Source organism: Haliotis asinina, chromosome 15 (assembly GCF_037392515.1).
Source record: "Haliotis asinina isolate JCU_RB_2024 chromosome 15, JCU_Hal_asi_v2, whole genome shotgun sequence".
NCBI lineage: Eukaryota > Metazoa > Mollusca > Gastropoda > Lepetellida > Haliotidae > Haliotis > Haliotis asinina.
Genome location: NC_090294.1, coordinates 19,273,709 through 19,291,493, shown reverse-complemented (window position 1 = coordinate 19,291,493; position 17,785 = coordinate 19,273,709). Strand labels below are relative to the sequence as shown.

Genomic DNA, 17,785 nt, shown 5'->3' with positions numbered 1-17,785 from the left:
TAGATAATCTAATTGCAATCATATAGCTGGAATATTGCTGAATATGACATTGATGAACAAACCTGAGTTGGATTAAATCTGAAATTGGCCATTGAATACCAGGATTGAATGGTCAAGTTTAGTGACCTGGTTGTGAGTGAGTGAGTGAGTGAGTGAGTTTAGTTTAGTTTAGATTTACGCCGCTCTAAGCAATATTCCAGCTATATGGCGGCAGTCTGTAAATAATCAAGTCTGGACCAGATTATCTAGTGAGCAACAACATGAGCATCGATCTGCACAATTGGGAACTGATAACGCATCTAGTCAGTGATCAAACCTCCCAGATCCCGTTAGCGCCTCTTATGATAAGCATAGGTGCCTTTCATGGCAAGCACAGGTTCTTGAAGGCCTATTTTACCTCGGACCTTCATGGGTCTGCATGAATGTACACAGAAACATTGGTCACTGGTCATAATGGTCATCACAGAATTGTTTTACCCACATGCATTGATTTACAGTTTCCCCTGACGTGATATTGCTGGAATGTTGCTAAAAGCGGCGTAAAACTATTACCCACTCACTCGCTCTCTCACAGGATCCGTATTCCTTGACATATATCTTCAATTGCTATGAGTTAGTCAATTTTTTGTTCTCATGATCCTTAGGGTGATGCTCTTAGTATCAGTCACCATTTGGCTTTGTCCCAGTTCTGGAACCAACTAGCTAGTTTACAGAGGCAGAACATTGTTGACTGCAGTTTCAGAAAAAAATCCAACAAAGTGTCTGATGCATAGTGTATTTGTAATCATATACTTTTGACAAAATGTTGTTGCTATATTGAAGTCCAGAGAGATTCAGAAGTTATGGATAACAAGCTATGGATGCTTGCTTCATGTAGGACTGTAGCTGATTTGGGTGTTTGTTGTCTAGCACCATACTCAGCAATACTCCAGCTATATGGTGATGAGTATAAATGAAAATGGACCAGACAATCCAGTGATCAACATCATGATCATCGACCTACACAGTTGGGAAATGATGGCATGTGCCAGCCTAATCGGTCAAGCCTGACCACCTGATCCTGTTGCTGGCATTTTACGACAAGCATGGGTTGCTGAAGATCAATTCTAACCTGGTTCATTGGGGCTGGTCAAAAGGGGAAATAATATAGTTCACATACTGTGAGACAGATTAAGTCTCTGTCCTTGATCAAGTATTTCGAATAAGTGAACTTTGTATGGTATCCCCATGGCATGTCTATTTTGATGTGTCAAATGGAACAATATGTACTGGTGTATATTTCGTCGTCAGTAGACTCCCACTGACCCGTCTCTAGGTGGACCATCATTCTTCATTTCAACTGACATAGATATTTCATTATGAATGCCCGATACTTGAAAAAGTCCATAAAACTGAAAATACCAACATAAGTTAGTTCGTCTGAGACTAGATTACACAGACTGGTGATTCTATTGGGACAGCAGTGTTTGATTGTCACAAAAGTCAGATACATTTCACCTGATTACACGTCATGTACAGCTAGATGGTTCACCCACTGATTGAGGAGAATATAGCGTACCTTTATGCATGGTGTTTGAGAAAGCGTGCCTATCTCCAAGAGGAACTATTTGTTGTTGCGTTAATACAGGTCTATAAATGTGAGGGTGCTCTTTGTGCATTTATGGTACCAATATGTGAGATATTGACATAATTTGTTGGCCACATGGTAACTGATATTTACAAGTGTGTCAGTTTCATTTGTAATATTCTTTGAGACCAATATAATTTTAATCTTGATTACGATGTTCATATGAAATGAATGTCATTTATTGAAAAGGAATCAAAGCAAATTAACCGTTTAGGTCAAAAAGTGGAGCAAAATAATGATGCTTTTCCTGTTTACTTAATGGTGTATCTAGTATCTCTTTCCAAAATGGTTTGTTTAAAATATGTTATACATTTTCCTCTGAATAGGCTTCTACAATATGACAAATGTAAGATGTACTTGATAGTAAGTTTTCTGTTATGTATCATATGCTAGATATTGAGTGAGTGAGTGAGTTTTACGCCACACTCAGCAATATTCCAGCTATATGGTGGCGGTCTGTAAATAATCGAGTCTGGACCAGACAATCCAGTGAGCAACAACATGAGCATCGATCTGCGCAATTGGAAACCGATGACATGTCAACCAAGTCAGCTAGCCTGACCACCTGATCCCCTTAGTTGCCTCTTACGACAAGCATAGTCGCCTTTTATGGCATACTAAATATTGAATTATGTTTTCATAAATACTTGGGGGGATAAAATCTCTGACATACACAAGTTCTTTTTTTTTATGTGATCAAAGTTAAATTTTTAAATACATTTTTTCGAATTTGTCAAATCTTAAAAAAAAGAAAATGTCCCTGGTTTCTTGCAGCAATCTTCACCCACATACATATTCCTTGATCAATCAGCTAACTCATAAACTATTAATCTCACATCAGATACTTCCTCAGTTTTTGTAGTAATAGATACGTCAATCACATGTGTATGACTGTACCATACACCCACATAAATATTCTGGTAATTTTTGCTGTTGTAGATACTACTGTAACTGATACTGTTAGTCATACAACTTATCTTCATAAGACAATGAATCCATCGTGGCCTTGAAATGTAGGCGTTGTGTACATTTTACCTTCAGGATAAGATTACAGATGGGTGTCACCAAGTGGAATCTTATCAAGCCATCTTAGAGATAGGGGTATATTTGAAATATGCGTGTCAGTGAAGGTTTGATTGATCAATGGGGTCAAGCAGTGTCAACTGCATTTACATCTGTTCCCTGATAGTAGTTGTATGGGGCTTGTTGTTTATTGTTGGTTGAATTTACAAACTGTGATTAATTCATGCTGAGTTATTGATGAAAACAAGAAGAATTTTTTACATTCTCCTGATTTTATAGAAGACACTGCACTGTATTTCTTAAATACACACTTGTGCAAATAAATTATACAAAATAATAAGTGCAGTGTTATTCAACAATATTTTCAATTTTATTTTTGAAGATTTTTTTATGATTGTTTTCATGGCAAAACCTCCAAACAATCTTGATGATTGGTTATAAATTTTTTCCTTTTTTTTTGAAAATTTCACCTTTTGCCAAAACTAAATTTGTCTGCTTAAAAATAATAGCATGGTCACAATTTGTAGTCTGAATTAACTGGTTGTGAATAAATATACTAAGCTCACCACAAAGAGCTATAGGAATGCTAAGCATAATCACTGACTCGCAAATTTGAATTGATCTTTTTTTTCTCATGAAATCACAGTAAATATAGCATGAATTACCCCCCGGATGTGACTCTACTTACATTGACCAGTAATTGTTCCCTCTCTCACAAAGCATTAACTCTCCTTATCCACAATTATTAAGTAACACCCACGTAATCCCCTTCCAGTAAATCACTGAGCTAACACTTCTAACCACAAAGCCTGCGCCGAAAACTACATAACTGAATAAAAGGATAAAGATATTAGCGTGGAAACAAGTAAAGCCCATTTCATCATCGCCATAATATAGCTTAGTGTGTCCTTAACTTGTATTTAGCCTAATGTCCAAGAACTATAAACAATATGGTCAGCAACTTAACAGGATATCTTAGTATCAGATTTCTGTCAGTTAGTTTTATCTGTAGTTTTCATCTGAAATGCCTCTCTTACTATTGTATGTTACCTATGTGTTTAGAATGTCTTAGCAGGGAGCCTGGCAGTGATCGTAGCATTGTCTTTTTACAAGTCAGCACTTGTCCGTTCAAACAGTGCTAAAGCTGTTCCAATCATTAAGCTCTGTTATCGCCTATTGTGAACCTGGAAATAGACACGACTTATAGGATTAGATTGATTATTCCGAGTCGTTTGGCGTTTCCAGTCGCCTTTTGATGACAGATCTAGATCATGTGCTCATTGTTGAGGAGGTCATGTTTCTAATTTTGAATATAGATGGGGGATGTTTAAGTTCTTGCTGACAATGGTTTGTGATCAGATGAGATTATCAAGGCAAGGTAGGTTTATGGATTGGGTTTGTATTTGTTGTGTAGCATTTTGTTTGTGTGACCATTGCAAATTTTGGTTTATTTTCATTTAGAAATTTAAATTGATGCACATCATGCCATATTTTGGCATGTGACAGGTGATACATGTTACCTACAGTGCTGTGTTTAGCAGTATAGCCTAGTGGGTTTAGAATTGGTTTATCTTCTAGAGGATGATGGATTGATTGCTTGAAGTGGTACAGTCTGTGAATACAACTTTTGGCATTCCTTGCGGTGAGATGTGGTATGGCTCAGTTTATGGATAGTGTCATAAATGGTGATACATTGTGTTGCGAATAGAAAATGCACCGAGTGAAACAATGTGTGTCAATGCAGAAAGTAACAGTCATATTGGGGATGTAGACCTAACAGAAAGATTCAATCTGCATACTTTTTAAAGGCTGCATCATTTTATTGCTGACACTCTGAAAAATGCTGTATAAACATGTTAAACCCAGCTTGCTCACTCACCCATTCACTCTCCCACCCCCAATGTTTTTCCCCCCGCTTGCACCAAGAACACTTCCCAGCTCTTATCATGATACTATCACCATTGTTATCACCAAACTGTCACGATCTCAAAACAGTATCTTAAGTCCCAATACCACTGCTCACAAAAATATTCAAGTGTATACAATTTCCGAGAAAATCCCCTTTGATTTTCTACCTGTGCTTTGTCAATGTCTGCAGTGTTATAATTATTTGTAACCCAGTCTTACCGACAAGGGTTAAGACAGTTGGCCAGGCTAAGGATCAAATACTACAAGCTCTAGTAGAACCCAACCCACATCACTCCAGGAAGATATACTCAGCAGTTAGGCTGAAATCAGATCCTTTTGTGTCAGCCCAGATTACTTCAGTGAAGAAGAACACACTATGTCTTTGTTGTGGAAAATCTTCAGTTTATATAAAGTGCTGGGCAGGGAGAATTAAAGTGTGTGTTTTTTTCTACTGTTAGATTAGTGGATCTTATTCTTTTATTTTTCAAGCACAGACTTAGCTTGTGACATGACAGATCTTAAGGCCTTAACATCTTTTATTGTGTAAGGGTTTTTATGTATGTTTATATGTCCAGATACTTTTTTATTTGTAATCAGGATTTTATATTGTAAGATGATGATGATTCAGGATGATTCTGGAGTATTTGAGATTTCCTGCTTTTGGTCTTGCTGGTAGTTTTCTTTTGACCAATCTGTTTCATTCAGGTTAGGGATGTAATGAGGATGTTAGTGAACCCTTCTTTTTGGCCATTTTGAATGGATTTGTTCTTCATATGGGTGCAGAGGTGGTGTGGTAGCCTACTGGTTATAGCATACACTCGTCACGACAAATGGTACAATGTGTGAAGCCCATTTCCGGTGCCCCCATAATGATATCAATATTGCTTAAAATGGTGTAAAACTTAACTCACTCATATGGGTAGACCATAGTTCTGTTACCTCCTACTGCGATGTGTTACAACACAGCCCCTTGTGTACACAGTGTGTTGGCAACTAACAATTATCTTAATCACATGAAATGGTAATCATTGTGATGATAATAAGCATAGTTTGTTAAATAAGGGTGAAATTATAGCGGGCCAGTAAAGCGGACATTGCGTGTGGTTTGAATCAGGATTGTCTGGTCAAAACTGTTTTATTAACATCCCTGATATAGAATTATGCAATGACATGAAACATTTTATCTTGTGAATTGAAACTGACAGGCATTATTTACTTTTTACTTTTTTACTTTTACTTAAGAACAAAATATACCAACCTCTTAAACCAATTTTGATACCCATTAAGCCACACTGATAATGTACAATGTACGTAGTTGGGAGTATCCCTAGTTACGGTTGAGTAGCATACTCCCATTGGTGTTGGTACCAGCTAGACAAGCAGGTATGTACAAGTTAGAAAATACATAATACATATGTGCATGTTCAATTGACAAGCACTTGGCCATTTCCAAGGAGCACTTAACTCAGATTATTATAGACGGTTTGCTATTAGCCACGCAAAGAGTCATATTTTTCCGGAAGCTGAACTTGGATGGATGAAATAATAGACCCAACTAACGTCACTGTGGTGATTCTGACGGGAAGCCATATTGTGAAGTATCTGAATTATTAAGACCACTGCAACTTAATGAGGCAACTTGTCACACACCAGGGCATTTTCCATAATGTGTGCCTACATGACTTTGTGTTTGTGGTGTATTCAGAGTAGGTATTTAGGTACATGTGCATTCTGATAATGAGGGCATGTGTGGTCATATTTTACTGTGTATATTAGCTTTGAGTGACTTTGTGACCATTTTGCTTTCAGAGTCATGTATTCAAAGTTACGGTAGGGGTTCAACAGGGTGGTTGTTTCAGTCCTTATGTTTTTCAGTTAAAAATTATTTTTATCATTTCTTCACTGTACATTACTTGTTAAACAGATTGTTCTTTGTTTTGTTTGATGAATTGTGCTGATTTTCATTTGTTTATTTACAGAATGTGGGCCGAAGCATTGTGCGACCAATCGCTTTTAAGCCTGTGAACAGTGCAAAGCAGATTAGTCCACCCCAAGGAGCAAAGAGACGACTATCCAATCAGGATGAAGGGTATGGGTCACATGACTATAATCACATGACTGGCAGTATGACAAGTAGCAAGACCATGAACTCCTCGCATAGTTCTCACCATGATGGCAGTGAGAGGTCCACGAGTTTCTCAAGCGACTTCTCGCGACCACTCGACAGACCGGAGTCGCTGCCATCGCTTAATGTCAGCCGTGTGTCTTCAAATAACATGGAGGTATTTCCTGTTCAGACACCTTCTCCAAGTGACAGTGGAGTTGGTGAACTGGAAGCCATGTTGAAAGAAAAGGATGCAGAGTTGAATACATTGCGTGACGTCATGGACAGAAACGAAAGAGCAATATTTCAAGTCTATGAAGAAAAGAAATCTGGGTGGCTGAAAGAAATGCGTGAATTGCGAGAGGAGTATGAACGGAAATTCAAAATTCAGCAGCGTAAGAATTACAAAACGGAACAGGTGTTATCGCTGCAGGTTTATAAACTTCAACAAGAGAAAAAAGCGTTGAAGGATGAATATGATAAATTGTACCTGGAGAAAGATATTCTTCGCAAAGAATGCAGCTCTTATCAAGACGAAGTCCGAGATATGAAATTGAGGCTGGGAGGTCTACAACACAATGGACATCCTACAACAGAACTTAATGAAACTTCCGAACTGCGTCAGCAAGTTCGCGATTTGAACCAGGAAGTGACTCAAAAGAGCCGTGAGCTGATAACCCTAAGAACTCAACTCCATTCACATGAGTCAGAAATGGATAAGAAGAATAAAGAATTGTCGGAAAAGTTCCGAGAAATACTCTCAAAGACAGAAGAGTTAAAATCTCTGAAAAACGAACTTGGAAAATTATCGACCGAAGAGCCAGAATTTTGTGATGCCGGCGTGCAATCTGATTTAGACGACACAGCGTGTGACACAGAGCCGGAATTGCTCAAACCTTCCATCGTTTCCGCCAGGGACAGACAAATAGCGGAATTAAAAGATGAGGTGGATAGGTTACGAGACGAAATCCTTGTACATCGTGCAAATTTCGAAAAGGACAGAGAAACATGGTTGGATGAGAAGAACAAAGTGATTCGCTACCAGAAACAATTACAGCTCAACTATGTACAGATGTACCGGAAAAACCGAACATTGGAAGCTGAAGTTGAACAGCTAACTCTAGAACTTGAAAGTCGAGATTTAAAACTAATGGCTATGAACGGTGAAGAATCTGTGTGTTGAAGCGTTGGTGCGCTTTTTGTATGTTGAAGTCTGTGGGTGCTACGTGAATTCGCCCTCATCGAATGTGCCAAAGTGAATTTATAGATGATTGCTGATGCATTTATGTGAATGACGATAAGTGAACTGTGTATGGAATATTCACAGTCTGGATTTAAGCAGTTTGGGCAAAATTTGGAAAATAAGTCATATTGTACCGACAACTACTTTCATTTCAGAGAGAAAATTGGATGAAAAAAGAACATTGTTTGCATTGAGTGTAGAAATGTGCCTTTTCTCATTGTCCCCATCCAACCATTTTCTGTTTCAAAGGAATTGCCACAAACATGTGACTTTTTAAATTTGTGCAAGATTGGCTACCGGTATATATACACATGTATGTGGTGCTCACATCTCATACTGCTGGCATACACCTTATATTAACATGTCCACATGTATGTATGATAAATACCCCACATGATTCCTAGTGTATTGATGAAACATATTAGTTGATTTTAATGTATTTTAATCAAGATTTATAATGTAACTGATGATGTCAGTGGACTACAATCTATGATTTCACTCTATACTGGACAAAAATAGTTTGGGATATTTGTATAATTTGAAATTATGAACAATGATGTATTGATTCATTGACATACAGATGAAATATCACTCATGAAATTACCAATATTCCAAACTTATTTAGTCCAGTATATTTGTTATGTGACGTTTGGGAGATTGCCTCAGTAGAATCTACTTGGTACTTAATTCATATACATTCAGTTCATTAAAAAAAATTAAATGCTGATTTATTTCTTTTTGCTAAATTTCCACGTACCTTTCCAGTTTCAATTTCTTCCTGAGATTCAGAGTACATGCAACTTCTAAAGTGTTTCCACTGATAAGATATTTTTCAGCCGTCAAGGTGATTAAAATGTTTTCCAGTATCCTAAATTTGAATCTCTCAATGAAAATGTACATTTGGTTTTGTTGATCTCTGAAAAGAGCAAGTATATTATGTCCAAATGATTACTGCTTGTACATTTCAACTTGATTTTAAATGATTGTTACTTTTTCATATCTTATCCGTGGCTTTTTAGTGCTCTTTTTAAATGTGTTAATGAATCTTGATAAAGTGCCCTGGTTCATAAGACTTAATATGTAATGTAACAGATTTCAAAAAGTTTAAAAATATATAAAGGTGTTTCTTGATATATTAGGTGATTTTCACCACATTTGTATTTTGCGAGTTTCCATTGATAATTATTTCGATAGGGTATATAATTGTCTGTTTCCTTGAGAAGGATTTTAGTTTTTTGTTAGCTTGTTTCTTACATTGCTTTTTATTATATAAAAGGCATTTGTTTAACAATTAAAAATCAAAAAGATGTTAGTAGTTACACTGTTGTGTCCATTGTGGTTCATTTACAACAATGGCAACAGATCATGAGATTTGTTACTTTGGCCAAATTATTGTTTATATATTACAAAAAATATTATCAATTATTTAAACTAACAGTAAGTGTGTTAAAATATTAATAAAATCATAGATTTGTATTGAGGCATTTTGAAATACATCTTGTCACGAAATGTTGATTTCGTAATTGACGATGTTGATTTCATGAAATGAATCAACTTTGACCAGTAAAGTGTACTGTGAAGTCATTCTGTCACATTAATTTGTGATTAACTATGGCCTGGACTGAAAACATTATGCATGTCTGGTTTGGATTTTCAAATTGGTGTAATTTGTATATTCAGTAAAAAGGTTCAGGACCAGCCCAATATTCAATATTTAATAACTTTCTGGATCATAATATGAACAAGTAAATACCTAAATATTGAAAATTAGGGTGATCTTTAACTTTCTTTGTTGAGTATGTACATGTATATGTACTTGTGGAAACTTGTTTGCTTTGATAAGATTTATTAATGAAAGATCATTCTAAAATGTTTTGATGTCCCACAATTTTGCTAGAAATGGGGATTTTTCAATACACTGAATTTTCCTCCATTTAGATATGCTGTAGTTATAAAAATATAAAAATCACAATTAAATGTCAATAGATTTAACCTTTATCCATATCTTTTTAACTAACAGTAGATTTCCTGCTTGCTTGTTGCTAAACTAACAGGGACATTAAGGGGAGTTTCCACCGAAATTGAGTGCAGTTGATGGTAATCTATTTCAAGCCCATGTGAATCAGACATGCGTAATGTTGGATTTGTGCCTTAGCATCTGTGTGGTGAGTGCAGATGTCGCCTGTAATGGCTGTGTACAGTATATTGATATTAAACGACGGCAGTTAGTATCACAATGTAATGTACGTTGCATTTCCCAAAGAAATACTAGTCAGATATGTACAGTTTCATACACAAAATAAAACAGATTTATGATCTAACCAGTGTTGATTTGTGAACTGTAGCCCCAGATCAATGCTCATGCTGTTGATTACTGGATTGTCTGGTCCAGACTCGATTATTTACAGTGTCACCATATAGCTTGAAGATTGTTAACTGTAGCATCAGACAAAGAGTTTTTCATTGTTAGCATTATGAGCGTTTATGGGATAGAGTTTGTTGCTATAAATCAACAAGTTATCATTAAACTTTGGTATTTGCACATGAACTATATGAATGATCACAAGTTTTGCTGTCAGTGATTGCCAAGAATATGAATATTTATTTGGCAATTCAAAGTTTCTGCTTGATAACATTTAACTTATGAAAATGTAATATAATGATATATAATTTCCAAGAAATTCCTTAGGTGTGTCTGGATTTGAACTGAAGGTTATCTTATCTGATGTCAAATACTTTGTTCATATGGCCACTGAGTCGGCAAAATGACAAGGATGCCATATATGGGATGACTTCATGCCCTGCCATCTACCTCAGCCAAAGCGAGGACACATGCTCTGGATAGCTTTGTTTGGTATAGGTTGGATTAGCAATACAACCAGGCTGAAGGTGTGGGTTTACAATACAACCATGCTGAAGGTGTGGGTATGCAATACAACCAGGCTGAAGGTGTGGGTATGCAATACAACCAGGCTGAAGGTGTGGATATACAATACAACCAGGCTGAAGGTGTGGGTATACAATTAGATCAGGCTGAATGTGTGGAAATGCAATACAACCAGACTGAAGGTGTGGGTATGCAATGCCACCAGCTGATGGTGTGGGTGTACAATACCACCAGAATGAAGGTGTGGGTGTACAATACAACCAGACTGAAGGTGTGGGTATGCAGTTTTACAAAGCTGAAGATGTAGGTGTGCAATACAGAAAGATTGAAGTTGTGAGTATGCAGTGCAATCAGGCTGATATGTGGGTGTGCAATATGACCAGACCAGAGATGCAGGTTTATGCAACCAGACTGAATGTGTGGTCCTAAAATACAACCAGGGCCCACTTGCCCAAAGCGATCTCAGCGCTACGACTATCTTGAGTGAGTTTAGTTTTACACCACTCAGCAATATTTCAGCTATATGGTCTGTAAATAATCGAGTCTGGACCAGACAATCCAGTGATCAACAACATGAGCATTGATCTGCGCAATTGGGAACCAATGACATGTGTCAACCAAGTCAGCAAGCCTGACCACCTGATCCTGTTAGTCGCCTCTTACGACAAGCATAGTCGCCTTTTATGGCACTATCTTAAGCCTATGTTGGAGGATGGGAGTTACAATCATTGTAGGGCTAAGATTGCTTTGTGCAAGTGAGCCCAGGCCAGAGGTGTGGTGTACAATACCACCAGGCTGATGGTGTGGGTGTACAACACAACCAAACTGAAGACATGGGTATACAATTAGATCAAGCTGAATGTGTGGAAATGCAATACAACCAGACTGAAGGTGGCAGTATATGACTTATTTGATATAGAGATATCAGGGAACAGTTAAACAAGGATACATTTTGTTTGTTGTTTACTAGCAATACCATACTCAACAGTATGTCATTTGCATCGTACAACAAGCTCAGGTGGTTGAAGACCAGTCCTAACTAGACCTTGAGACCTAACCACTGGAGCAAGGATACAATCTTACATTATTTACAAATGTTACAAAAAAATGCCTGTTACAAGTCCTTCAGTATGCAGGTCCAATTTTACAATTTTACATTCCATCAGGGTTGCAACAGACTAGAGCGTACTGTCTAACATAATTTTTGCAACTCCTCATTCAGTTAAAAAATCATATGAACTTAGAGTGAAATTTAGACTTCATTTAGGACTTCTGAATTACATAAGAGGTTGGGCAAATGGGGTAACAATATTGTTCAAGGACCGAAAGGATGTTAACTGTATACAGGGTGCCAGGAGTTACCTCCCTTTGCAGTACCCTGCTGCCTCTATCAATATTTGATCTATTTCCATCATAATCACTCGTTTTCACTATGCTCACTGATTTGTCATGGGAATAGTAATCTGATTCTCTGTGCATGACCACTTCAGGCTCATTCTCAGGTGTCTTACTGGAATTAATATTTTACCATTTTAACACAAAGAATCTCAGGATCACATTTCTCAGAACCACAAGCCTGCATCAACAGCCCTTAAAGAGTCTCAGACATGAAAAGTATAAATCGGTAAATTTCCTCTACAATAAATGCATGACCAAAACATCAAATATTTAGTTATTATGTCTGATTATGTTTGATGGTAAAATGAGTGAGCCACTTTTAATAATATACCAGCAATATCATGTTGGGGGAAACCAGAAATGGGATTCATACAATGTACCCCTGTGAAGAATCAAACCTGAGTTTTTTGGTGTGACGAGAGACGTAGTTAACACTTGGGTACCCCAATGCCCCTCTCTCTGTGTATGCTTAAGATTCAGCTGGAAAAATAATAACAAAACAAAGTTTTCAGATAAGTTTATTTCATCTGATGTGCAGTGAATATGAAGCACACCAACCACTCAGGCAGGAAAGAACCTGCTACACAGAGACTGCTGCAACAGTCACTTGACCCATGGGGCCATCTAAAACAGGAAGCATCTGTATCAAAGTCTCAAAACTAGAAGTAAGATAAAAAATTACTCGTGACAAAACTCACTCGTTTCAGTTCAAAGGACATTCAAATTTATTTAAAAACTGTAAATCTGAAATTTACATTTATTATGCAAACCCTGAATGTAAGAGTCCGGCACTGAATTCCCCATTTTGCTTTGAGACTATCTACAGAATGAGTGAGTGAGTGAGTGTAGATTTACGCCGCTTTTAGCAATATTCCAGCAATATCATGGCGGGGGACACCGGAAAATGAGCTTCACACATTGTACCCATGTGGGGAATCGAACCCGGGTCTTCTGCGTGACGGGCGAACGCTTTAACCACTAGGCTACCCCACCGCCCCCTATCTACAGAAAAGGATGTGGAAAAAACTTGAGCATTAGTAAGATAATAGCGTCCAGACAGGCTGATCGATTCACTGTAGCTGCCATACACAACAAAAGAGATCCATTCATTTCGATTTTGGACACACCTTCAAATGAAAAGATTTGCGACAAGCCTATATCAAAATTTATATCACAATACTCTGACAAATGGCACACATCAATCCTGAATCTTGGGCAGTTGATTAAAAAAATTAAAAACTGTTTCCGGATGCTGACAACGATGCCAATAACTAACACACCCAAACTGGTTTCCCATCTCTATTTACAAAGCAAAGTTAGATCTTATAACTGTATATATAAAGACAATTTTGTTGAAAGTACAACTCTGAAACTGACAGTCTCATTACAAAAATGACTTACACAAAATCCATAGATGCAACTCATCTCCTTTACCCACATAATAAGACAGGACAATATCTGCATCAGTTGACATGCTACCCAAGTAAATCCTTTGAGGTACATGTAGTCATCTTTCCAAAACTCGAAGATTTGGGACAGAACATGGCAGTTGCACTCCCCCTACCCTAAATTCATTTAAATCAGCAACACAAAAGGGGAGCTGATTAACCTTAATTTCTCTGCAAATGTATCAGTAGCTTTGAGCTGGTTCTTCCACTGCTGAGTTTCAAGCAAGAAGTAAGTTTTGCAAGCAATTTACAAGAAGCATTGTCATGTAAGCTGTTCTAAAGAAATGTGAAAAAGTGAAATGGTGTAAGAATGACATAAATAATTTAATATTTTTACACAAGAAAATATATCTTTATAACACATAGTTTTGGTAACATTAACATCTTCTCTCTTATTTGATCACATACAAATCTTTCTCCACAGGCATAATCACACTTATTTCTCAAAATCAATTAATATCAGAAATATACACAAAGAGGAACCTTTCTTTTATAACAAAGTACAATATGTGGTTTCCTAATCATGGTCATCAAATCAATGATTCAATGAAACACATACACATGTCAGTGCAAACTGAACGAAAGCATGTAATACTATCAATCTCCACTAACAGTCTCCTTGTTTTAGTTCCCGGAAACCAGTCAGCGTACAGGCAAGCTTCCACAAGGAACTGAAGATGCACAGAGCATGTCTTACAGTCTGTCAGCTGTTTCCATATTTGCTGTTTAATGCACTCAGCAATATTTCAGCTGGCCATTCCAATGGAATTTTAATAATATAATCTGGACTAGACAATCCAGTGATTGATGAATAATGATGCTATTTAAGTATGACAATCAGTATCACTGAAGTCAGCCTAACTGAAAACACTGCCTTCAGGCACATTATCTTCTAAGGATGAAAGCACAGAATTACGAAACTTAAAAACTTGAGATTAACTTATATCTCGAGTTTGAATATTAGACTTTACCACCTTATCTCTAGTTTCTGTTCAACCATCTTGTGTTTCATGATTTGTCAAAGTGTCTTTATGAAACATTACAATGAAGTGTTTTATACAATATGCACTCTTGTCATAACCGGGTAGGTTTAAACCACAATAAATTTGGAAGCATCGTGGAATTCTGGAATCAGTCCCCAGGAAATGCTTATGTAACTGATCACTGACTTCATCAATTAAACAATGTCCAGTTAAACATTGTCCCAAACAGACAGAATTGTGTTCATGGTATCCATTTTCTGTCACCATGGTCAAGAATATCATCCACCATTTCATTCAGACAATAACTTATTGCTTTTATGCCCCAAATCGAGGATCCACTGATATCAATCATACCCCAGGGTCATTCACACACCAGTCAATCCATTTGCAACACAATCAAAAACAAAAACTAGAAAATAAATCTGCTGGCTTCATTTGATAATGTCGAATTACATGCTTCACTTTCAGCAAACAATCCAGATTTAAACTGCAACGTCAAATTCAATCCAAAGCTACACTCTCGCAAGCTGAGAAAAGACCTTTAAGATTATCACACCTATCTGTTCAGTACAAAACAACTGGTCAAGTAACATAATAGAGAGTATCTCACATAATTGTTGTATACTTAAGATCTGGTGACTGTTTTCTGTAAATATTTACAAACTCTTGTAAAATTGGTCTGAATGATAATGGAGTATGTTTTGTAGCCTACAAAAATTCTCAAGGTAGTATTCCTTATAGGAAATAGATTCCTTCGTATCATCCTTGCATGACTAAATGCAGTAAAATCCTTCATACTGAAAGCAATGAAGAGTGGACAGAGTTACGTCCCTTTGAATAATCACTGACACACCAATCGGTGATTGTGTGGTATAACAGTTTCACTGACTACATGTGCAGCAGGTAAAATGTACACCTCGTCCATAAACGAAGCAGGTATTCATGGATTACTGAAAATGAATTCTGAAGAAAAATCCAAATACATGTAAAACAAAAGGCAGGCACACACACTTGCGCGCAAAATCACTGTTCTGGGCCCATATCCACACAAAAGCAGTGAGTCAAGTGCTGTGATTGTCTTTGAGCTTTGGTTGCTGAGTGGTTTGGGACCCTACAGCAGCAGTGATGGGTCTTCGGATACAGGTAGACTTATACCAGTGCCACATGTATGCAGGTTAAATAATAACTTGGTGAAGAAAACAATATTGAAATTATGGGACCAGGAGCCTGTATTTACAAATTCTCTGGAAATACCTTCACCCAGTCTAATTAAACCTGCCTAAACTTGGTCAAAACTTGTCATAGAAACTAAAAATAATTCTTCCATAAAATTTCAGTTTTATGGACCAAAATAACATTTCATAATACCTTCATAATTGCATTTTTGTTAAAAAATCATTCTCAGTTCTTTTATGAAAAATTCTTGACATGTAAATGACACAGTACCCGCCATTTGTTTTGGATAAAAAAGTCATCTCCCTAGCAAATCATGGACAGTGCAGTTATCTTTTATCTCATATTTTACCCGTTAATACCTTAAGAATCTGTAAAGGAGCAAAATCTTTGCTCTGACCTCAGCATGAGATACAACCTTCCGTTTGACTTTTCATGTCTTGTACAGATAGAGATGAGATAGAGATATGAACAGTTTATAATTCTCCACCTGATTATGTCAAGCCACAAAAACATCACAAGAGACAAGCCTGATTCCGTGGAGCAGAGAGTTTCACTTGTAACAGCAGCCTCAAAACTGCTTCAACATCACAAGTAATGGCATTGCTCCGATGAAGCATTGGGTATCACATGTAACGGCAGCCTCAAAACTGCTTCAACGTCACAAGTAACGGCATTGCTCCGATGAAGCATTGGGTATCACTTGTAACAGCAGCCTCAAAACTGCTTCAGCATCACAAGTAACGGCATTGCTCCAATGAAGCATTGGGTATCACATGTAACGGCAGCCTCAAAACTGCTTCAACGTCACAAGTAACGGCATTGCTCCGATGAAGCATTGGGTATCACTTGTAACGGCAGCCTCAAAACTGCTTCAACATCACAAGCAATGACCCTGCTTCTATGAAACAATGGATGCCACTTGCAACACACGCTTCCGAAAAACAAATGTAGAAATCCTGTATTGTACTGGAATCAAACGCATAGGTGCAGCAGGAGGCAAGTGACAGAATCATCTGCTGTATGGCTGAGAGATATCACTTTTAGGAGTGCCAGAGACGTGGATGATCTACTAGGGATATGTACAGTGTCACTACCGACCAATCACAATCTGTACTAGGAGTTGCCTCCTACTTCAGTCCCAAACTTTGATGCTAGCGAGCGAGACACGTAGCTCCAGTATTCACGTCGAATTGTATCATATTCTTCCGCTAAGGAATTGCACAACTGGAACAGAATGGGAATCAAGTTAAAGCACATAAATGCCAGATGGATGTCTACTATTCATCTCCTTGAACAGGTAAATGACATCATGATAGTACAAGTGTCTGTGAAAAATCTACAATGATAAGATACCAGGGGAAGCCAGTAGTATATTGACACTGATTGCAATGGCGGTGACTGTAATTGCAAGACTAAAGAATACCAGGTACCATCTGCAATCTTTGACAGTAAGTGTGTTTACTTTTGGCTAGGGTTAGGGTTAAAGTAAGGTTTAGGGCTCGGGTTAGGGTGACGTGAGTGAGTGAGTGAGTGAGTGAGTGAGTGAGTGAGTGAGTGAGTGAGTGAGTGAGTGAGTGAGTGAGTGAGTGAGTGAGTGAAGTTAAGTTTTATGCCGCTTTTAGCAATATTCCAGCAAAATCACGGCAGGGTACACCAGAAAATGGGCTTCACACATTGTACCCATGTGGGGAATCGAACCTGGGTCTTAAGTGTGACGAGCGAATGCCTTAACCACTACGCTACCCCACCGCCCCTAGGGTGACGTGACACTAAACAATAGGGCTGGTAGGTATAGTATTCTATAGGTGTACCACCGTAATGGCAATGACGAAAAACAGCCAGGGTTAATCCGGGCATCAATGAAGAGATAACAACATTTCAGCACATCTACATAACTCAAGAACTAAAATTAAAACCAACATATAATTTAGAAATAGCTCTTGGTCATAACAGTGAGTGAATTTAGTCTTACGCCACATTAATTTTCT

General features: G+C 37.5%; 2 protein-coding genes across 3 annotated transcripts in view; one reads left to right on the top strand and one right to left on the bottom strand.

The window, feature by feature from the left end:
- Nucleotides 1-10,226, top strand: part of LOC137265184 (leucine zipper putative tumor suppressor 2 homolog) — a 76,710-nt gene extending 66,484 nt beyond the window's left edge. For both annotated transcript variants that reach the window (XM_067800524.1, XM_067800523.1), the window contains exon 3: nucleotides 6,538-10,226. In XM_067800524.1, coding sequence (XP_067656625.1) covers nucleotides 6,538-7,845 — 1,308 coding nt within the window. In that variant the 3' untranslated portion in view covers nucleotides 7,846-10,226. The remainder of the gene's footprint in view (nucleotides 1-6,537) is intronic.
- Nucleotides 10,227-12,692: 2,466 nt separating this feature from the next.
- LOC137265713 (protein farnesyltransferase/geranylgeranyltransferase type-1 subunit alpha-like) overlaps nucleotides 12,693-17,785 on the bottom strand; it is a 29,867-nt gene continuing 24,774 nt past the window's right edge. Inside the window, exon 8 of the mRNA XM_067801154.1 lies at nucleotides 12,693-17,021. Coding sequence (XP_067657255.1) covers nucleotides 16,911-17,021 — 111 coding nt within the window. The 3' untranslated portion in view covers nucleotides 12,693-16,910. The remainder of the gene's footprint in view (nucleotides 17,022-17,785) is intronic.